The 24041-nt window shown below is 30.6% G+C and overlaps 1 protein-coding gene across 4 annotated transcripts in view; it reads left to right on the top strand.

Annotated features, from left to right (window-relative positions):
• CDC42SE2 (CDC42 small effector 2) overlaps window positions 1–24041 on the top strand; it is a 105155-nt gene that overhangs the window by 67738 nt on the left and 13376 nt on the right. For 2 of the 4 annotated variants that reach the window (XM_074281866.1, XM_074281867.1), the window contains 2 exons: window positions 201–536; window positions 20211–20312. In XM_074281866.1, coding sequence (XP_074137967.1) covers window positions 483–536; window positions 20211–20312 — 156 coding nt within the window. In that variant the 5' untranslated portion in view covers window positions 201–482. The remainder of the gene's footprint in view (window positions 1–200; window positions 537–20210; window positions 20313–24041) is intronic. The other 2 variants (XM_074281865.1, XM_074281864.1) reach the window with 1 other exon arrangement.

The following is a 24041-nucleotide window of genomic DNA, read 5'->3' as shown; positions in this document are numbered from 1 at the left end:
AATGAGCTCATTTAGCAACAAAAGTGGCCAATTTGCTGGGTATGAATTGAAATCTCTGACTTGTTTTTATTTTCATTCATCTTAATATTAATGATTTGGGCAATTTTTTCATATGTTTGTTCACTGCTTAATGTTTTGAGATCTATTTAATATATTTTTTGAACTTAAGTTTCACTTAACTTTTTTCTCTTTTTTTTTAGGATAATAGTGGTATCCCTGGTGAACAAGACAATTCTTTTATATTTTCCTGGTGGTCCAGAAATAAGATTCTTTGGAAAAAGAAGCTGAAACAGAAAACACATCTTAACTTTCTTTATACAATTGCCTGCATGAGAAGCCTGAGTTCTAGGAAAGAAAAAAAGCCAATCATCTTTTCAGGACAAATTGTACGTTTATTGGGCTGAGAATAGTTCTTTGTGGAGTGTCTGGAGCTGTGATTTGAAAACTTCATTGATACTTTATTTGCACTTTGGATCATAAACATGAGTGAGTTCTGGTTGTGTTTCAATTGCTGTATTGCAGAGCAACCTCAGCCTGTAAGTATAAAGCAATATTAACATGTTTGGGATTTAACAGGGTAGTACGGGCTCACTTTGTAGGAGACTCAAATTCTAAAACCAAGAGATCTCTGAAATTGTAGAACAGTTTTGTGGGATCCTGTGGAAAATGGACTTAGGGGGTCTCTCAATAGTTGTCTAATGGTGAAGGTAGAGAGAACTAGCCCTTAACACTACTTCCTTTTAGCTCCCTGGACTTTTTAAAGAACCATTGCTATAATGAAAATATTCTAATTGTGGATGTCTTAATCATTTTTAGTCATGTCTTTTTAAAGTTAAATGATCACAAAATAGTTTTGCTGCTAAGCAATATTGGGGAGATGTTAGGAATTTATTTTAGGAAGAGAATAGTAAAGAGGATTGAAAATAATTTAAGAAATGCTAAACTATTTCTTTTAAGATTTAAATGTAAATATTTCTCTTATGTAATCAAAACAACTATGAAGTAGAATAGTTATTCTCTGTAGAGCAGGGATTTTTTTTCTTTTAATTTTTAAATAAATGTTTTATTAATGCTTTATTTTGACCCTCTTTTTCTTCCTTCCTTCCTTCCTTCCTTCCTTCCTTCCTTCCTTCCTTCCTTCCTTCCTTCCTTCCTTCCTTCCTTCCTTCCTTCCTTCCTTCCTTCCTTCCTTCCTTCCTTCCTTCCTTCCTTCCTTCCTTCCTTCCTTCCTTCCTTCCTTCCTTCCTTCCTTCCTTCCTTCCTTCCTTCCTTCCTTCCTTCCTTTCTTTCTTTCTTTCTTTCTTTCTTTCTTTCTTTCTGCCTTGCTATCATTTTCCCCTTCATTCCATCTAAATCCTTCCCCAAATTAAAAAATAATCACACAAATCATTTAATCTTTGAAAAATAAACCTAGATAGGTAAATACAACAGATCCACACATTTGCACACATTAGTCTGAAAATGGATTTCTCATTTTTTGTCTTGTATCACCTCTCTGGCAAGAGATGAGTTGCATTCTTTATCACTGGTCCTCTGGAATTGCAGCTGGTCATATTATCAGAGTTCTTAGTTATTTTTTTTTTCTATAACACTGTAGTCGCTGTACAAATTATTTACATGGTTCTGTCCATTTTATTCTATGTTAGAATCAGGTAGAGGACTCAGTAGATAAAGTGATGCACCTGGAGTTGAAAATATTTGAATTCAAACTCAACCCCAGACACTTAATTGCTATATAAGTCTAGGCAAGTCATTTAATCTGTTTCAGTTCCCACAACTATAAAATGGGAATAATAATAACCTACCTCCCAACATAGTTGTGAGAATCAAATAAAGAATATTTGTAAAGCTCTTAGTACACACTGCCTGGCAATGTTAGATATATAATAAATGCTTGTACATATTTCCCTTTTGTATTGCTTTTTAAAAAAATACTGTTAATATGCTGCTCTTCGTCCTCCTACAGAAATCTCTCCTACAATGATAAATTTAATTTAAAAAGAAATCCACATAATGCACAAGTAGCAATTATCCATGATTCTTAATTGCCAATCAAATGGCCCTTTCTTAATCTTTATTCTTCTTGACCTCTCTGCAGCTTTTGACATTGTTAGCCACTATCTCTTCCTGGATGTTTATTTTCCTCTCTGGGTTTTTGGAATATTGGTTCCTTTTGGTTCTGTATCTAACAATTTGTAGTTTCCTCTTTCTCCTTTCCAGTATTAGCATCAGTATCATGCTTTTGATCTCTGGCGGTTCTTCTCTCAGAAATCTCATGTTCTTCCTTGAGTTTCATTATCATCTCTGTGCAAATAGCTCCCTGATCTTAATAGTCATTGTTTTATTTTAAGTTACTTACTTTCTCTTTTGTTTGGTCCAGAAATCTTCCCCTGTACATGCTTCTGAACATCCCTCCAATTTTCTTGTTATGATGTGATCTTTAATATCTAGTTCATGTTTTTATTTGCAGCTTTTATGATTTGATGTGTTGCTCTAAATCTAATTTCTGCAAGATTGATATAGTTATCCAAGCAGAAACCTTACCTTAGTACCTAAGGAATTTGGGTTCATTTAATACTAGGGAACTAGATTCATTTGCATTTTAAATGTTGTGGTAGAGTTTGAGATCTAGTGTTTCTTCCCACTTTTTTTTAATGCTCTTGATATTTTGATCTGGATTCTTTTTTGATATCAACCTTTATGTCTAATGCAGGAACCCATTTATTTCTTTTGATTAAATTTATTGTTTTTTCTAGTTCTCTTCAATAATTCTAACATTTTGAATGGCATAGTGTTAGATAAATTAATTTATCATATTGGCTTAATCTACCCATGAACAATTAATATTTCTCTAGTTATTAATATATGTCTTTGTATAAGAGTATTTTATAATTTTGCTCCTTCATTTTTTTTATTTGTGACTCAGCGAGCAGACTTTTAAGTATTTCATATTATCTGTAGTTATTTTAAATATAATTTTTCTTTCTATATCTTCCCTCTGGATTTATTAGTAATTTACAGAAATATTGGTTATTTTGGGGGGGGGGTTTATTTTATGTGCACAACTTTGCTGAATTTAATCATTTCAATAACTTTTTAATTTGTTTTCTCTAGAGTTCTGTAAGTAAACCACCATATCTTCTACAAAAAAGCAATCATAATTTTTCCTCTTTGCCTGTTTCTTTCCTCAATTTTTTTGGTCTTATTCCTATAACTAATATTTCTGGCTTTATCTTGAATAAAACTTACTTTGCCTTTATCTTATTAGAAGAAACTCTGTAATAGGCATTGTCTCTCCATTACAATTAATATTTCACTCTTAATTTTAAATATATACTGCTTATCATATTAAGGCCAATTCCATTTATTTTCTATTTCTTTCTAGTGTTTTATTTGTTTAATAGGAATGAATGTTGTATCTTTTCAAAATCAGGACAGAATCATGATTTTCATTGTTCTTTTTATTGATATGGATGATTATGTTTATAATTTTGCTAATATCGAACTGTTCCTCCCTTCCTGATATAAATGTAAATCATAGTGTATAATTTTTGTGACATTGCTTAAGTCTCCTTTTTATAATTTTATTTAAAATATTTGTAGCAATATTCATTGGGAATATTACTCTAAAGTTTCTTTTAGTTATTCTGACTCTCTTAGTTTAAGAGTCAATAACATATTTATATTATAGAAGAAATTTGTTAGTATTCCTACCCTTCCTATTTTTTCCTATTATTTTTTTCCAAACTGTTTGGGTAGTTTTAGAGTTATGTAATATTGAACCTTTCTATCTTGCTCTCTGTGCTGATTTGGGCTGGAAAAATAACTATGGATTTCCTGATCAGGTTTTAATTCAATACATTATCTTGTTTTTTTGACTAACTTGTGTTAGAGGAGCGGGGCTGCTTTTTTCATTACTCAGCCATCTTGATTTCACCCAGTTATTGTATTGCACTTCAAGCAAATAACTGATAACACTGTATCACAAATAGGCATGAAGTGGGATAGTTTACTATACTTTCTATTAATTTCATTTATGTGTTCAATGAAAGCATTTTCATATTTTCCCAAGAATGATCTGACTATAGATTCAGACAAATTTTAGTAATTCTACAAAATCTAATGCTAATTTCAGTGAAAATATGATAGTAGTTGGCAGAATTGTCAGGGGGTAGGGTTACTAATTTTTAAAAATATGATATTGAACCATTGGACTTTGGAAGAGTTTATATGGTTTCATCTCAAGGTTTTACTTATTCCTAAGGTTACATTTTTTCAAAGTGGTGATAGGACAGATCATTTTTATAACTTAGAGTAGGCAATAACATTAATACACTTGTGTTAACATTAAATTTTCATCATTCTTAATATTTTGTGGATTAAAAGTTCTGAGCCCTTAAGAAACTTTTAAAAATTATTTTCAATTGCCTTTTTTAAGTAATATTTCTTTTTGTAATTCTAGAAGATGGAGAATGAAAATATGTATACAAATGATAGAGAAAAATAGTGCAGTAGAATACAATTTAATTTATTTCTCAGTTTTTTGGCATGTTATTTGTGAAGGTCTTTGTGGTTTTCTGCCACAAATTAGGCATTTTTCACCACTACCCCCAGATTAACCATTGATTAAATAATGACAGAAATGAACATCTAAAAAATAAAATAATTAGTTGATAATTAATTTTTTTCTTTTTAAAATTTTTTGTTAAATTTAGTGTTTCATTTTTCCCAGTTACATATACAAACAACTTTAAGCATTTGCTTTTTAAAAGTTTTGAGTTTCAAATTCTCTTCCTCACCCTTCTCCCTTCTCCTAAAAAAGCACATAAGTTTATATTGGTTTTACATATACAGTCATGCCATACATATTTTATTACTTGTTATGTTGTGAAAGAACACAGACCAAAAAACAAACAGAAAAACCTGCAAGAAAAATATAGAAAAGTATGCTTCAAACTGGAGAAGATAGAGCTTTTCATCATCAGGTCCTTTGAAACCGTCTTAAATCGTTGTATTGCTGAGAATAGCTAAGTTATTCACAGCTGTTCATTGTACAGGATTGCACTTAATGGATACAGTGTTCTTCTGGTTTTGTTCATTTCACTTTGTATCAGTTCATGTAAGTCTTTCCAGGTTTGTCTGAGAGCATCCCATTCATAATTTCTTATAGCACCATAGTATTTTGTCAATCAATTATCACAACTTATTTAGCCATTCCCCAGTTAATGGACATCTCCTCAATTTCCACCACAAAAAGCTGCTTTTTTTTCCCCTTTTTAAAAAAAATCTCTTTGGGAAATAGTTTGAGTAGTGATATTGTTTGAACACTTTACATGGTCTGATAACCTAGTGAAACAGATCCAGATTGGCTCCAGAATGTTTGAATCAGTTCACATAGTGTATTACTTGTCTCGTTTTTTCACACATTCCCTCCAACATTTATCATTTTACTTTTCTGTCATATAAACCAATATGATAGGTATGGGATAGTAGCCCAGTGATGTTTTAGCTTTAATTCCACACAAAGTTGCCTAGCCAGGAAGTTTCTGAGGTTGGATTTAAATTTAGGTCTTCTTGACTCTAGCCTATCCCCTGCGCTACTTAAGTTCTTTGTTCCCTGAACCACTCATTATTTAGGATTTCATTGTTAGATCTATACGTAAATCTATAAATTTTGGTTGGCATCCTTTTTTACATTATGGTATTTAAAGGATAATTTCTACCTTTTTATATTTGTTTAAAATATTTCTTATTATTTAGTACATATTCAGTATTTTTTAAAAGTTCTATGTAATAGCATACGTATATTCTGAGAAATATGTATATTCTGTTGCTCTTCCATTTAGAAGATCCCATAAGTCATTTAGCTCTAGTTTTTCCAGTAATTTGTTCAGTTCCCCAATTGCTTTTTTTGTTTATCTTTCTGTTAGGCTTGTCCAAAACTGAGAGAATGATACAGCAGTCTCTAGTAATTCTTCTGTTGATATCTATGTCTTCTAGTTGTTTGTGCAATGGCTTGTTTGGCTCTGATTAGAGCGTATTTTGAGTTAGATGCTTATCCTGATCATAAAATGAAATATACTGATAGTCCAGGTAGCAATAAGATGAAAAGTAATCCTAGATTTAGGTCTAGGAATGTGTTGGGCATTTCTTTCTGTTGGGAATTTCCTTTCTGAATTTGGATGCTAAGGCAAATATTTGGGGTATATAAACTTATTAAGATATTGGTTGATTGTCTATGGTTCCTTTTTCTTTGAAAGTTTATTTTGGCTTCTCAGATTGCATAATTGCAAGCCCTGCTTTTTTGGATTCCAGGCTGTAACTTTTTTATTTTATTCAATTGTTTCATCCATTCTCATTTGAAATTATGCATTAGGTAAATATTTTTCTTCATTGTTCTTTAATATTGGCTTTTTTCAAGTCATATCCTCCTCCCCCCTTCTTCTGTTTTTAATGTTCTTTCAGTTACTTTAACTTAAATCTTTTTAAAATTATAACCTGTTGCCACTAGCTTTTATCTTTTCACCCTTGATCTCTTTTATTCATTATCCATTTCCTTTGTTATTTTTCTTTTTAGTTCCTTTCCTCCCCTGCTTTCTCTGGTTATATAATTGTTCCTCCCTTCACTTGTGTGTTTTTGCATTTCCAATCTGTTGTTTTCCCTTTTGTTTCTTTGATGAGATTTGCCATTGCAAATTCCAGTTTTTTCTATCTTTCCCCTTATTTTTTGCTGTGCAGGATATAAATTCTGTTATCATAATTGTCATTTTTCTTTTGAACCATGAATTAAATCATTTTCCCCTTTTTTCTTTAGTATTATTTAATAGATCCTGAATCCATCTATTGAAGAGACTACTGGAAGCCTTATTTCCTTATTGTTACTGTTTTCTTTGTTGCTTTATCTGTATATGTTCAAGGTCTTTTGAGGGGTTTCCTTCTGAAATCTGTAATTTCAGTTTCCCCCCCTCTTTTTTCCCCATCTAGTCCTTCATTTTATAGCTCACATTTCTTGAAGATATAAAATAAATTTTTGTGGATATCTTTTGCTCTTATATTTCCTCAATGTTCTTTATTTATTTTGACATTTCCTCCCAGGAGGAGTGAAGATAACATTACTCCCAGAGAATGACCTATTTAAAAAAAAAATTAAGAAAAGAAATTCTATAAAATGTAATCAGCACATTGAAAAAATAAATTGATGAGATATTTGTGACAAAGAATTCCTCCTATCCATTGATCCTATCCCTTCTTATAGTAGATCTATTAATTTTATTTGTGCAAAAATTTTCAGTTTCAAGTAACCAAAAAACCTTTTTAAAAATATCTTCTCTAATTGCTTCTTTCATTTGTTTGGTTAAGAACTCATCCCCTATCCAAAGCTGTGAAATATGTAGATTAAGCTTCTCTTCTAATTTTTTATGTTATATTCCTTAATAGTCAGGTCAAGTATCCAATTTGAATGTACTGTGGAATATCATGTAAAAAGAAGGAACTCATATTTGAAGAGCCTCGACTTCTTCGATGAAATATGAACAAAAGTCTTTAGCCAAGACACAGATTGCCTTAGGAAGATTGAGGAGAGATGAAAAGATTTAAAATAGTTGTTATAGTGATAAAGATAGTAAATTGATTGGGAAGGTACAAAAGAATTAACTAGTTTCATTTTGGGCCCAATTGAGATAATGTAGAATTAACTTGTAGTGGACTCAGTCATTACAGTTTCATGATTGCTTCCAGTTCTGTTTATCAGCACATGGAAAGGAACAGAAGAGATGGATACTAGGAATAATGCAAGACTAAGGTTGGGCAAGGCATGACTGGTGATACTACAAGGTAAAATGGAATTTGAGTGTAAAAGATAGTGTAGAATATTAATTCACTAAGGAGTCAAGATAGAGAAGAGAGAATGCCTGAAAAAGAACTGAGAGGTAGAGAAATTGGATATTACTATAAACATTTATTGTTTGAGAGGATGAGAAATTCTTAGGAAATACTTTATTATTTTTATTTTTTTTTACAATAAATGCAGATGGTCCCTGCAGGTTATTGCTTATGGAAGAAAAGATATTTAGTAAAAGAATCACTTTGTAGTTGTTAATAGTTATCACATTTTAGAAAAAAAAATAACACTTTCTATTCTACTTCATAAAGGGTGCTCTACTCTGAATTCCGCTTGCTAGACCTAATTCAAATCATATTACAATCACATGTTGCTAATACAGTTCAACAGCAAAATAATCAACTTCTGAAAAGGCTATATTGTTCAGTGAGAATATCCAATACTTTTCCTTTCCAAATACTTAATTTTTTTGTAAATAATAAAAACGAACTGAGGAAATTTAACTTACAGTTCTTTCTCCACATAATTAATCCATATTACAAATGTTTCATATTTCCTATTGACTCTTCCTGAATCATTGATTTCATTTATTTGTATACTTCTTCCATTAAAACATTTTACAACTCTTTCCATGATTTAATAGATAATTTCATAAGTTGCTGTGGCTAAAACAAAAGAAGAAAATAAAATTAATCATCCATTTTGAGTAACTTCTGATAATAAACAGATATGAATATTTTGTAATCCTAAATAAATAATAATATTAAATAAAATTGATACATACCTTATAAGGAAGAATCATAAATACTATAGGTCCCAAGTATAGGAAAAGATATCAGATTTCTATAGCAAATATTATGCTTAGTAGTTAAAAGTTAATATTTTCCGTGTCCATTTTAATTCTCCAGTTATTTATGTCTTTAGTGCCTGATTATTTTTTTTTTTTTTTTGAGTTTGGGGTAGGTAAGTAGGAAAAAAAAAAGTAGAAGGAATGGTACATTAAGCAAGTGAACAAGAGAGGTTATATAGACCAAAGATGGACTAAAGCCCATCTACCTTTTCATCAACAATGAAATAAACAAGTCTTCTTGTATTTACCGAACAACCTACTTTAATAGACTTTTCTTTATTGATCAAAATTACATATATATATATATAGGAAATATCTAAACATTCTATTTCCTAATTTTGTGGTGGCAAGAGATTAGAGGTCTAGTATAGACACTCTTTGCTGTTGGCGTTTCATCCATAACTTAATCTTAAAGACTTAGCATGGACACTGATAGATTAAATGATCTTTGATTTTAAAAAGAAATGTGTAAAAGATGGAATCAAGGCCACTAAATATATGTAAAATGTAAAAGTCTAGTGTTAGAAATGCTAGTGAGTAAGATGAACTAAGTATGATGAGAGAAAACTATGTCAACAAAAAGGTTTTTTTAAGCTGGATTTTTTAGTTTTATTGGAAGAAATGGGAAAATCATAGGAAAGATAGGACCTTATTTTGAGATAGATGGAATGAAAATAATTGACAATGGAGAGAAAGCAGAACTACTCTATTCTTAACTCTTTCCATTTTCTCCGAGAAGGAAGACTACCCTTTACACTGGAAATGGCAAAACAAACATTAACAGAGTTTATCCCCAATGTAAGTAAATAACATGTTAGATGAAACCATATCATATGAATATTGGTTGAAAGAAGTGCGCATGTTTATCATTGTGGAAAAAAGAATCTTGAAAAGACATATTTGTATTCATGTTTTTAAAAGGCAAGATGAAAGGTTCTCATTTAATGTTGTGCAAGATTATTTTAGATTCTTTTTTCACTACCACATCAAAGTACACTGCTGACTAGTATTGAGTTGCAGTATATTAAAATCTCCATATTTTTGTCAGAACAACTACTGCCTGAACATGCCTTCCCTGTCATATATTTGTGAAGTTTTTGTTCTGTTTTGTTTACCCAAGGACAAGACTTTATTTACTATTAACTCTATTGAATTTCATTTCAGTTTAATGTTTTAAACTGTCAAGATCCTTGCTGATTTTGTCATCCAGGGTGATAGCTATCCATCCCAGTTTGGTGTCATCTTACAAATTTCATGATCATATTGTTTATGCTTTTGTCCAAATTATTGATAAAAATGTTAAATAGTGCAGAGCCAAGAACAGACTCCTGGAGTGTTCTGCTAAAGATCTCATTCCATGTTAATGTTAAATCATTAATAACTACTCTTTGAGTTTGGACATATAAACAGTTATGAATTATCTAATCTGTCTTTCTCCATTTTTTCTATGAGAATAGTGTGAGAAACTTTAACACAAACTTGTGTGCATAATATACTTCTAGTTATTTGCTATTGCAAATAGTGATGCTGTGAACATAATAGTAGATCTGTGGGTCAAAGGACATAAATAATTTATAATTAATTTTATTATATATATAATATAATTATATATTACATATAATTATAATTAAAAATAAATAATTTTTTAAAAAATGATTCTGATCTGGTTTCCATAATTTGGATCAACTTACTATATCAACAATAATTAATGATTTATCTTCACATACTTCCTTTAGCCTAAATTTTTTCCATATTTCAATCTCTCACCTCTTTTTTATGTAATCTTGGGGGATGAGGAAGATAAGTAACATGCAATATGATACATATTGTTTTACTTCTCACTTGATCCTCAGAATAGTCCTGAAAGAAAGGTACTCTTAAATATCTCTATTTTATAGTTGAGGGTAGATAGGTTGCTTACTTAGGTTCATACAGCTAATCTCAGGCCAAATTTGAACTCAACTTCCTGGCTCCCGGCCTAGCATTCTATCCACTGTTATTTAGTTGCCTATTTTAGGCAAGTCCAATAAATCTTCCTGGGCTTCAACTTCGTGATCTGTAAAAAGGGTGGTTTTAGAAGTCCCTTCCAAATCTAGATCTATGTTTTTTTGATCTTTGGGCTTTTTTTTTTTTTTTTTTTTTTTTTTTTAATTCTGAGATGATTCCTTGTATTTTATCTTTAACATCTGATTATAATTAATTTTGAACTTTTCCATTTATTAATAGTTTTAGTTTTTGCATTTGAAAACTTTGTTTTTGAATATGTCATTAGTAAAATCTTGGAGCAGCTGTTTCCTGCAAACTTCGTCAACCTGCAAACCAAGAAAAAGGAATTATGCTGCAGATACTGAGTAAACAAAGTTGAATGAATGGGATAAGGAAAGAAAAGACTACTAACAAAGACTCATGAAATGACTTCAAAGACCTTAAATACTTAAAAGGTCCCTTTGGTCCCTAAATCCTAACCCATCCTGAGCATAATCATCACTAGTCATCTCTCAAATTTGGCTTTGAGGTCTTTCTAGAGGAAGGGGGGGTGCTTATCTGTACTTACATCATATTGACACTTGCTAAATCCCTCCTCTTTTTTCTTGTGATAGCACACACTGATAATTCACAGCCACTCAAAGGAAAAAAAGACTAAATGGGGAAGAAGCTAGCAAGAATATGGGGCACAATAGGCTAGAAAGCAAATTTTCTAAGTATGAGGAAAATGGAACTAGAAGTCCATCTGGGGCCAGTTCAGTAACCACTGGAACTTAAACTGGTTAGGGGCCTGTGCCAGATTGCACAGCCTCAGGGGTAGCTATGCAGCAACAGAAAGAAGAAAACTAGAATAAGACCAGAGAATATGAGAAGAATAATCAGTGTTCCAAGAGAGAACACCTGAATTTAAAATTGTTTTATAAATAGCTAAATGAAAAGAGAAATGCATAGAAAGAAAGGCACAAACACAATGAACAAGTATTATACTATGAAGAAAAATGAACTCAAATTCCTCAAAGAAAAAAGAGACTATTGTGGACTTCCAAAAGACAAGTTCCAAAAGAACAAGTAATATACTCCAGAATAGTCCTAAAGTTAAAATGATTTATATAGTATTATCAAGAAAATTAGTAAGAACTCTACCTTAAAATTCAGTGACTTCTCCATATCTCCAAAATAGATATTCTGAAAGAGAGGTTGTGGGGGCAGTTAGGTGTGAGTGGGATGGAGTGAGGAAGAAATGAATTCAAATACCATCTTAGACATTCATTGTTTGATCACTTAACTTTTATTAGCCTCATTTTCCTCACCTATAAAAAGTGGATAATAATAATAATAATACTACCTTTATAGGGTTGCATGAGAATCAAATAATATATATAGTTCTTTGCAAATCCTGAGACACTATATTAACTAGCTGTTCATTTGAACTTGAAATACAAAATACAGAATGGAAGAACATTTGGCGGTGAGAATGAGGAAGTAACAAATTATAAGCACAAGAATTATACATATACATACTTATCTATATGTATACATATATGTGTGTGTATATATATCTTATATATGACCTTGAAGACAAGTTGTATAAAAATAATTTAAGAATCATATTTGCCAAAAAAATATGCTTTATCAAGAAATCATATGTCAATTAATACCTAGAAATTTAGTTGGAATTACATCTTGCATCATAATACTTGAGAAGATCATCTCCATAGGTATCTCCATTTTGTTTCTTCTTATTTTCTTCTGAACTCTCACTGGTCTGGTTTTTGTCTTCATCATTCAGTGAAAATTATTCTATAAAGTTCCTAATGATCTCTTTAATTGCCAGATCTAATGGCCTTTTCTCAATCCTCATCTTTCTTGATTACTGTAGCTTTAATACTGTCAGCCTTCACGTTCAGTTAAAATTCTACCTTTTACAGGAAGATTGTGCCCATCTCTGTTGATTATTTCTACTTGAGTTATTTACATGTTTTTACCTTCTTAGATGATGACTTCCTTGAAGGTAGGACTATCTTTTTGCCTTTCTTTGCAATTTATGCAATCAGCACAGTGTTTGGCACATTGTGGTTTACTTGGCAAATAATTATTGATCCACCTACATTGAGGTACTTGCTAATATTCCCCTCTTTTTTTCACAATTATTGCAAATACACAGTTTTACACAAGTAAAAACCATTTTACACAGTCTTTGAAAGTAAAACAAAAACAAAACCAACAAAAAAGAAGACTATGAAAAGGCTTAGGACCAATTTTGATCTAAAAAGAAAAAGATATAGAAATTCTTCCCATTCTTTCTTTGTAGAAACAAATAACTGAATTGGAAAACTACATATAAAATAGCATTTGTTTGATATGCTTATTAAATTTTGCTTAATTCTATTTCTTTTCTTATTTTCGTGTTACAAGGTATAATTCTGAGGGTGGAAGAAGATAGGGATGTATTAAGAAATATAGGAGATATTAAAAGTTACTTTGTTTTCATTAAACTGCATAGAATCTTTGAACTTGAATAACAAAGTATTGACTGAACAATTGAAATTGTAGGTTACTTTTAGCAATAACAAAATCAAAAACAATCTAAAAACACCATGTTTGAAGATCCAGGATATATAGTAATTAAATTAAATAATTTCAGTAACAAGCATTATAGGAGAAAGACCTTCATTTATGAAGTATGCTAGTTCATGAAACTGACAGTTATTCTGTACCTAAAAGAAATACTAGATTAAAAAAAAATAAAGGAATTTAATTTGCAAATGAAAAAAAAACACATTTAAAAACTAACCAAAGATTTTCTACCAGAAAAGGTGGAGAGAGGAGGAGAATATTTGATTTACAAATCCTTTAAACAAGAGAAACATAAGAAAATTAAATAAATAAAATTGTCAAGACAAGATTTAACACAGTGTTCAGTATATAATAGAAGTTTAATAAATACTTATTTCCTTCTTTCCCATTACTTCTTTCATAGTAGAGGTTAAGGTAAATAAGTACATTGAATATAGCTCTTCGTGATCCCACTTGGGATTTTCTTGGCAAAGATACTGAAGTGATTTACCATTTCCTTCTTCAGCTCATTTTACAGATGAGGAAACTGAGGCAAATAACTTGCCCAAAGTTACACAATATCTAGTGTCTGAGGCCAGTTTGAACTCAGGAAGATGAATCTTTCTGAATTTCAGGCCAGTGTTCTGTGCACTATAGCTGCCAAAAAGAGCTAAAAAAATACTGTTTATGGGTGAAGTGAGAATGCTAGGGGAAAAATGGAAAAGAAATGAGAAGTATGGAAGAAAAGTTAGAAAATTAACAGCTTGACACAAGAAGAACAAAACCTTGCCTAAGTAATAAAATCCCTGAAAATTAGAATGGACCAAATAGAAACCAAAGTCTTTATTGGACAACAAGAACTATTAAAACAAAATCAAGTCTCAGGAATAAATAGAAGAAAACATAAAATATCTTATAGCAAAACAACTGATCTGGAAAACAAATTGAGGAGAAAAATTTAAGAATCTTCCTTCTACTCTCTGAATACTGTTACCAAAAACAAGAATCTAGACATCATATTTCAAAAAATCTTTAAGAAAAGTGCCCAAATTTCACTTCACCAAGGAATATTATAGAAGTGGAAAAGGATCCACTGGTTACTTCATGAAAGAAACCTTGAAATAAAAACTCCCAGGAATATTATAACCCAAATTCAGCATTCCCAAGGAAATACTGTAAGTAATTAGAAAATAAGAATTGAACTACCAAGGAACTACAGTTAGTCACCACATAAAAAAGTAGAGAGGTTGAAAAATTATATTCCAGAAGGCAAATGATAGGGACTTACAGCAAAAAAAAAAAAAAAAAAAAAAAAAAACTTACCCAGAAAAACTAAGTATAATGCTACAGGGGGGAAAGTACACCCTTACTGAAATAGGATTTTCAAGCATTTTTAATTAAAAAAAAAAAAATCAAAGTTGTATAACAAATTTTGAAGTTCAAATATTGGTGTTAAGAGAATGTGAAAAGGTAAATAAGGGATTAAACATGAATAAATTGCTTATATTCAGTTGTGGTGAGATTCTATAAGTATTTTTGAATGTTATCAACATCACAAATCACAAAGGAAGTCAAATTAGATAAGACTTAAGAGTAGTTCTATTATGTCTTGATCTTAAAAATGGAAAATCAAGGAGAAAAGGAATACACTGGGGAATAGGACAAAAGGAAAGAAGTTTAGTGAAAATTATCTCACATAATCAGTGTACCTAAATAAACATTTAAACTAGAAATCAAGGGGAAGCAGTTGACACTCAAACCTCTCATTTATGTGAACTGGTCAGAGAAGTTAAGAATGCAAATCTATTTACAAGTATTGGATGCAGAAATAAATTTTACTCAGCATGGAAAGTAGGAGTGAGAAGAGAAAATAAAAAATACAAGTTCAAAGGAAGGATTATTCCTAAACAAAACAATCTCTGTCTGAAAAATTAGGCTTTTTTTGAGATGTCAAAGAATGGGAATCTTATGGGTTCCCATAAATGGAAGATTTGAACAAGATACATAGTAGAATACTATTATGCTATAAGAAATAATGATAGGGATAGCTTCAGAGAAATAGGGAAAGTTAATTACCAGGAAAACAATATATATCATGACAACAGTGTTGTAAAGAAAAACAACTTTGAAAGAAATAAGGACAATAATCAGGTGATCAGGTCTGATTTCAGATGACTAGTGATGACATATGCAATCCATTTTCTGATAGAGAAGTTAAGGACTCAGTGCAGAATGAGACTTTTTTTTTTTTTTAACATGGCCAACATAATTTATTTTGCTTGACTTTCTATGTAATAGAAATTTTATTTTTCTTTTGTTCTCAATTGGGGGCTGATGAGATGGAGATAAGGGAGTCTTTTAAAAAGATAAAATATAATTCTTTAAAATTAGAAAAGACCACTAAATTAAAAAATCATTGGTAACTTTGCAGAGAACAGTTTCAGTTAAATGATAACTTTGAAAGCCAGATGATAGCGTTTAGAAGGCTAGAGAAGAGAAGAAATCAATTATCAACATCAGCCTTCTCAATAAGGTTAACCACAAAAGAGAGAAGAAATTATATCAGATCTTCACTTATTTTGAGAATAGTTGGGGTTGAAGGTGGAGATGAACATATTTGTAAATCACGGGGAAAGTAGTCAGTAGAAAATGAGAGTTTAAAGATAAGAGAAATTTTGCAGCATTTTTTTCATATAGTTATTGATAACTTCAGTTTCTTCCTTTTAAGCATTGCCTATTCATAACTTTTTACCACTTAAATTTTGGAGAATTCCATATTATATATTTGAACCAATTTCTCATATATTGGATATGAAACCTTTATCGAAAAACTTAGTGGAAAAAATTATAGAAAGCAATCCCTTATAATTTTAACTGCACTGATTTTGTTTGTGTAAAAATTTTAACTTTATTGGAATCATTCATTTTATTTTCTGTGATCTTCCCAATCCCTTATTTAGAAATTCTTCCATGGTCATTTTTGTAAAATGTATTTTCTTCCTTGTTCCTCTAATTCCTTTTTTAAGTGCTTTATATTTGTTTGGGGTTTTTCTTGTGAGAAAAAGATAGATACATAAAGGTTTGTTGATTGGTTGATTGATCTACTAAGATAAATATTATAAATGGAGTTTTATATTCTGTAACAAAGCAATAACTGTCATAATGATTTACTACGAGTTGAGAAATAGAGAAGTAAAACATAACGCAGAGAAGAAAACCAACACAGTAATATGATGGTATAGAAAGTAATCAGGCAGAAACCAGGTATAGAATCATATTCATATCATATCTGAAGATAACTATCTGCACACTAATATCTAACTGTCTAACTCTGTCTTTATGCATGTAATGTGCAGTACGAGTATGGACCTAGTTTCTATTAGTTTACTAGCAGTTTTGTGTTGAATAGTGAATTATTTTCCTTGTAGCTAGGATCTTTGTGTTTATCAATCCTTAGGCTACTGTTGGGTTTTTTTCTTTATGTTGTATCTTTAATCAGTTCCACTGATCAACATCTTTATTTTTTAACCAGTTACAAATAATTTTCATGAGGCAGAGGAAAAAGGGAAGCAGAGGATGAGATGGACAGATGCTATCATGAAAGCAACGAACATAAACTTGGACAAATTTCAAGAGATAGTGAAAGATAGGCTGATGTGCTGTCACCCATGAGGTCACAAAGAATCAAACATGACTGAGTGACTGAGTAACAACAAAGGCTTTGTAACAGAATTTGAGATCCGGTACTCTTAGATCACTTTGCTTGATATGACACTCAATAAGTAAATTCATTTAGGTAGTATTGTCATTTTTATTATATTGACTCAGTCTCCCCATGATAATTTCATATTTTTCTGATAATTTAGGTCTATTTTTAAATTATCTTTTTTCAGTGAAGGAAAATTCTTTTTTTTCTATCCCATTTCCCCCAATTGGAAAAAAGAGAAAAAATAGAACCCTTATAACAAATAGGCATAGTCAAGCAAAAATTATTCCAACATTGATAATGTCCAAATTATGACTCTGTTTGCAATACCTCTCTGTCAAAGGTGTGGTTACCATGTTTCAATATAGGTATAAAAGTAAATGTTGAAAATATCTTTACATGTAATTGGAAAAATAAAATTGAGTTAAATGACAATATGGGGGACAAAAAAAAAAAACAACTTGAGTCTCAAATTATCTCTCTTCCTTCCCCTTCATTGAGAAGGCAAGCAATTTGACTTAGTGTGTACATGCATCATACAAAACACATTTCCATGTATGTCACTTTGTGTATATGGGAAACAGGCAAAAAAAAAGAACAAGAAAAATAAAATAAAGAAAAAAAAATCTTCAATCTACATTCAGGGTCCACCAGTTCTTTCTCTGGAGTTGGATACTTTTCATCATAAATGCTTCAAAATTGTCTTGGATCGTTTTGTTGCTGAAAATAGCTAAATTATTCACAGATCATCATACAATATTGTTATTACTGTGTACAGTATTGTGGGTTGTGCTTATTTCTCTTTACATCAGTTCATGTAAGTCTTTCCAAGTTTTTTTTTAGAGCGTCCTGTTCATAATTTTTCATAACACAATAGTATTCCATCACAATCATATATAACAACATCATATATAACAACTTTTTCTGCCATACCTCAGTTAACGGACACTCCTTCAAATTCTAATCCTTAACCTAAGTAAAAGAACTAGTATAAATATTTTTGTACATATAGGTTCTTTTTCTCTTTCTTTTTTTAAAAAATATCTTTGTGATACAGACCTAGTAATGATATTGTTTGATCAAAAGGTATCCAAGGTTTTCTAACCCTTTGATCATGATTTCAGATTGCTTACTAGAACAGTTGAATCAGTATACAACTTTTTTTTTTAAAAAAATGAATTTCATTTATTTTCTATTGTTATTAAAGCTTTTTATTTTCATAACATATGCATACATAATTTTCAGCATTCACCTTTGCAAAGTCTCGTGTTCCAATTCTTTTTCCTTCCTTTCCTTCACTCCCTTCCCTAGATAGCAAGTAATCCAATATATGTTAAATGTATGCACTTCTGCTATGCATATTTCCACAAGCAAGTGAAGGATTAAGTTTGTTAATCTCATTTATCTTTTAAATAACTCTTTTTTTTCATCTCTTTTTAAAAATAACGTTATTTCCTTAGGGTCAGTAAAAGATGCATTTGATAATTTAGCTTTTCTGTTTTTGAGAAGTTTTTTATGTCTTAATACAAGATCATTTTTTATAAAGGTGTGATGCGCATTTGAGAATTACATACATTCCTTTTTATTCCTTCCTAGTAATCATCAGAGTTTTATCACATTTAACATTTCTAAACTTTCCTTCAGTTCTTTAAATTCTTTCTTGCTTATTTTAAAAATTGGGATTTGTCTGACCCTGAAAGAGGGTCATTATGATCTCCTGTTTTTATTATTTTGCTCAGAATTTCTCTCTGTAAGACATTTAAATTCTTCTCTTACATATTTAGATCTTATAATATTGTATGTGTATGTTATATAGTGACAATTCATTATCTATGATACATTTCATAATTTTATAATTTATCTCTTAATGAAGTCTTTTTCTTTTTGCGGTTGCCTTGTCAAAGAAACCTTTCTTAACTTCAGCTGAAGTATAATATTTTGTTTTAGCCTCATCCCCTTATTTTAATTACATGCAAATATTTATGCATAATTAAATTAATTAAATTAGAAAAGGTCTTAAAAAGGTCTTAACACTTGTCAATAGAATACAAGTAATGTAAAATGTTTGATTTATTTTTTAAAAAAACTTAAACATTTTAATTTCATCTGGAATATTTTAGCTGAAATAAAAAGAAAATATATTTTAATCTTTAGATATTCTAGGGAAATGGGGGATAGTCCTCTGAACTACAAATTTATTTGAGTTCCTCATTTTATGAATACAAAGAACATAAGAAATCTATAGAAGACTTGGGTTTTGCTTCTTAGCTAATACATTGTGAATGTATTATTAGATTCTGCAAACCATTCTCCTATCCTCTTATATTGTATGGATTTATCCCAATCACATTCAAAAGTATGATCATTAATTTTTTTATTTCTCCCATCCTCTTCTTTTATACTTTTTTCTTTCACACTTTTCCCTCAGGGTCCAGTAACAGATCCTTACCTTTATCTCTTTCCCTTTTCCCAGTTCATCTTCTAACATTACAGTTTGTTTAGTTTATGACAAATTCTTCCCTGAATGTATGCTCCTCCATACCCTCTCCTCTGCCTTCTCCTCAGTCAGTCATTTAACCATTTATTTAAGTTCCAGGCACTATAGTAAGCACTTTTTTTGAACTTTGATCTTCCTGATTCCAAGTCTATAGCCCTCTGTCCACTTTACCTCTTCAAATGCTTAGCAATATTTCATAGCTATTGATGTGAAATATGATGTTAAAAGGAAGTTTAAATCAAGGAATTCAGAGTGGTGATCCATATATGATAGAGTGCAGAAAAATGTTATAATGACACATGGATTGAGTTCATAGTTGGGGTTAGGAGAACATCAAATTACAGTCAGTATATTTATGAATGGCTTTAGGAAATATTGATTTCTGAGATCAGTAGTTCAAACAATAAAGATGAATAGAAATTTTGATTAGCACAGAAATTTTCAGAGTGAGAACATACTTTTAACTTTTGATTTGTAAAGGCATAAATGACATGCTGACTGATGAAAGTAATTTTTGTTGTATTTGCTTTGCTTTTCTCTTTTTTTCAGTGTGAAATTTAAATCCTTATAATGTAAATATTTGGATTTGAACTAAGTCCTTGAGTTAGAATAACATGTAGTTCTGACAGGTTTTCTAAAGTTCAGTATTTGATTAGCATTGTAAAAAATCATTTTAACAAGTTAGTTATCCCAAATTTAAAAATTAATATTAAAAGATCAATTTTTGATGCTTTTCACATATAGCTGATTTTGGTTTTATTTTTTCTCATTTTAGAAAAGGAGACGGAGGATTGACCGAAGCATGATAGGCGAGCCAACAAACTTTGTTCACACAGCTCATGTAGGATCAGGTGACCTGTTCAGTGGAATGAATTCAGTAAGCATAGTTTTGGCATATGATGTAGCATACATGAATGTTATATACAATGAATATTGAGAGTTGAGAGCTAATGATAGATAAATGATTATTTAAATATTTTTATTAAATTGGGACATTTGCAAATAGTATCAAAATATGTGATGTAGACAAATATGTATCACTTAACCATTCTACCTCAGATTCTCTTTCATACCTTTTCCCAACTCTTCCCTTCTTCATTTTCTCATCCTCTTTGCTTCTGAACAGTTGTCTTTTTGTATGTTTTACTTGCTATCTTTAAGAGTCTTTTATGCAAACATTACTATAAAGTCCATTTCCTAAGTCTGCTTCCGCTTCTATTTGATGTTATTGTTAAGAAATTTTTGAGTGATACATTTATCACCATAGAGCAAATTGTGTTGCCATAAAACAGTTTAGAATTTTTACTTGTCCTTTCATCCATAAGAGTAAATAACCTAGGGGTTAAAAAAAAAAAAAGTCAACACTTGTCAGTAGGATACAAGGAATGCAAAATGTTTTTGTTTTTTTTTTTTTTAACTTTTAAATGTAACTTAAATATTTTGATTTTATCTGGAATGTTTTAGCTGGAATACAAAGAAAATATATTTTAATCTTTAGATGTTTTAGGGAAATGGGGGATAGTCCTTCAAACGACAAAATTATTTGAGTTCTTCATTTTATGGGTACAAAACAAACACAAGGCTAAGAAATATATAGAAGACCTGGGTTTTGCTTCTTAGCTAATTATGACCCAAGACAATTAAATTTCTGGATTTCTTTACTTTCACTTATAAAATGAGATGATCGAATTAGTTGGATTTCTTGAATTCCTTTTCAGTGCTGAATTTCCAACACTCCAGTTTTTTTTTCAAATGAAAAAACTAATGCAGGATTTTTTTTTTCATGCTCTCAAATTGTGACTATCATTTGTCACTTTGAAAAGGAAAGAAAAAAGACCTAATTAGGGAATGTTGGCTTTTTTCTAAATTAACAGGTGGGAGTTTAGCTACTGCCTATCAGATTATAAAAGTTTGCCACTTCAGTTGACATAAGCAAAAGGACACTATTTGCAGTTTTCTAGAAAGAAAGCAGCTGCTTCACTTTTAATTTTGCATGAAAAATACTTGGGTTTGCCTGATTACTTTTAGGAATTAGCAGGAGATATCACATTGCCATCAAAATATAGTGTTACAATTACCTTTGAACTCCTGCCTCTATATAGATTGGGGAGAACATCTATGTAGAATATCTATTTCTATTTATAATGTAGTCATCTCTGCCAATTGTGAATAGTAAACAAATGGCTTTTAAGTCTTTGCATGTATGTTTTTTTCCCCTCATTTCTTTCCACAAGAAATGCCTCCTGCTCAGGAAGTTTTGAAGTATACATCTAAATTGAACCCCACTTTTTGACTTTCACTCTGGTTTGTTTGTTTGAGGTTTATGTGTGTATATCTCTCAGAGGTGTATGCAAAAATTCCAGAAGATATTTCACTTCAATGGAGCTACTTATCATTGTAATTTAGTGTTTTATGTGGAACTATACTACATAATTTTTAGAACCCAACAGTTCCATTTCCATAAACATGCTTCCAAAAAAGGCTAAAAGTTACTGAGATATTTACAACATGTATGTTCAATTATATATGGGTTTTTGGTAACTATACATATATTATGGATTTTGGTTTTTTTGAAGAAAACTATGACTAATCCTAATCACTTTTCCCCCTACTAATTAAATAGAAACTTGCTTGGAAGAGGTAATTTCATATTCAGCAGGTTGCCTAAGTGCTTTAGAAAAGTAATCTTTTCTGGATTCAGCTTTAATAATTTAAAGAATTATATATATATATATATATATATATATATATATATATATATATATATATATATATATATATATATGTATGTATATATATATGTATATATATATTATACATATAATTTATGTATCTATGCTTTATAAGTTTAGAACTCATGAAGACCAACGTTTTCATTTTGTAGATGAGAAAACTAAGACCCAAAAGGTAAAGTGCTCAATATTACTATTAAGGGTTCAAAACCAGATTTGAAGCTAATTTCTCTACAGTTCCATTGCCATTGCATCAAAATCTCAAAAATGGAATCAAAATATGGGATTATAAGTACTTTGAAAAAAAGTATGAAGGATATGCTTTTTTTCTCAAAAGAAAATAAATTTATCTTAATATTTATAGTTGTCTATCCTGAGAAATTAAGAAATCAGTCAATCTTAAGTAGCTTTTAGAAAGGAATATTTACTAAAGTCTTGGAGAAAGTGAATTAAATTTCAAGATAGCATATAAGGGGTACCATACAGCTTCAGATTACTTGAAATCCTCTTCTCTCATTCAAGAGGTATTCAAGTAATTTCCCTTAAGCATGGTAGAACTTCTTTCTTGGGCTCCTTATGAAATCAACACTCTATATATCCAGTTTATCCCTAGTTTCTCAATCCAGATACTACTGCCATTAGTGGATTTGAAGATGCTTCTAGGAAAGTGGGAAATCCAGCATCCTCTGAGCTCTTTGAAGCTCACAAGATAGGTACCTCTCTATCCAAAGGAGAGAAGGTGGGGAAGGAGAAGACACAAGTTAAGAACAAAGCTGAATCTTATCCTCCCCACCTACTCTCCAGGCAGTTCCTCCTTAGAAATACTTGTTAATAATCCTCCTAGTTGAAATACTTTCTCTTCTATTATAACAGCTCCCTGTTACAAGCTAATGTTAACCCTTTCATGCCGGGTTCAGAGGTTGTGATGAAATTCCTCTGACAGACTTTCTGTCTGGAATCATTTCATTGGACAAATGAACATCTAACATCTCACATCTAATATATAAGGCAGAAATTTCTAACCTGGGAAGTTATTTTAAAAATATTCTGATAATTGTGTTTCAATAGAATTGGTACTTTTAAACCTTATATAATTTATCTTATGCATTTAAAAATATTATTTCAAATGTGATCCACAATCTTCAGTAAACTACCCTGGAGTTCATGACTCCAAAAAGGTTAAGAATCCCTAGTGTAAGATCTATGATTGAAATTAGTCGATTGATTGACATTAAATGGGGTGACTTAATTATACAAATTCATCTTACCTTAACCACAGATATATTTTGTTCACTTCTATTTCCATAAATATTCCCTATCCCCCCACTAGCTTTTTTCAAATTTCTTTTGTGTTAAAGAACAGAATGCTCTAATTTTAATTTATATCCCAAAGTATTGATAATATCAGAGATCTTAATTAAATTTAAAGGACCCTTTATCCCACAGATGTCTTATCACTTAAAATGGCTTCCTGAAAGTATCCCCAAAAGGAAAAATTCCAGGAATGCCATAGTCAAAATGTAGAACTCCTATATTTAAAAAAAATACTACAAACATACATCAGACAAAACAAAGTTTAGTACCAAAAACCACAGTTAGGATCAAACAAGACCTGTTAGTTTCTACTTAAAAAAAAAAAAAAAAAAAAAAAAAAAAAAAAGAAGAATGAAATAATTAGAATAAAAATGAACACTTCTCATTCTCTTCCACAGGAAGACAAACGATGGGAGGGACAGGAGTGGGGTGAGGGTAGAGAAGAAGAGCAAAAGAGAACAAGCATAATACTTGGGAGGGAATAGTCACACATTTCCTTTTTCAGAAGGATTGAAAAGGGAGAACTAAATTTAAAGGGGTGTCTTGCCTTTTAGATGATA

This window comes from Sminthopsis crassicaudata, chromosome 1, assembly GCF_048593235.1.
Source record: "Sminthopsis crassicaudata isolate SCR6 chromosome 1, ASM4859323v1, whole genome shotgun sequence".
Classification (NCBI taxonomy): domain Eukaryota; kingdom Metazoa; phylum Chordata; class Mammalia; order Dasyuromorphia; family Dasyuridae; genus Sminthopsis; species Sminthopsis crassicaudata.
The sequence above is the reverse complement of the archived record's forward strand: the minus strand, read 5'-3'. Positions and strand labels throughout refer to the sequence as shown.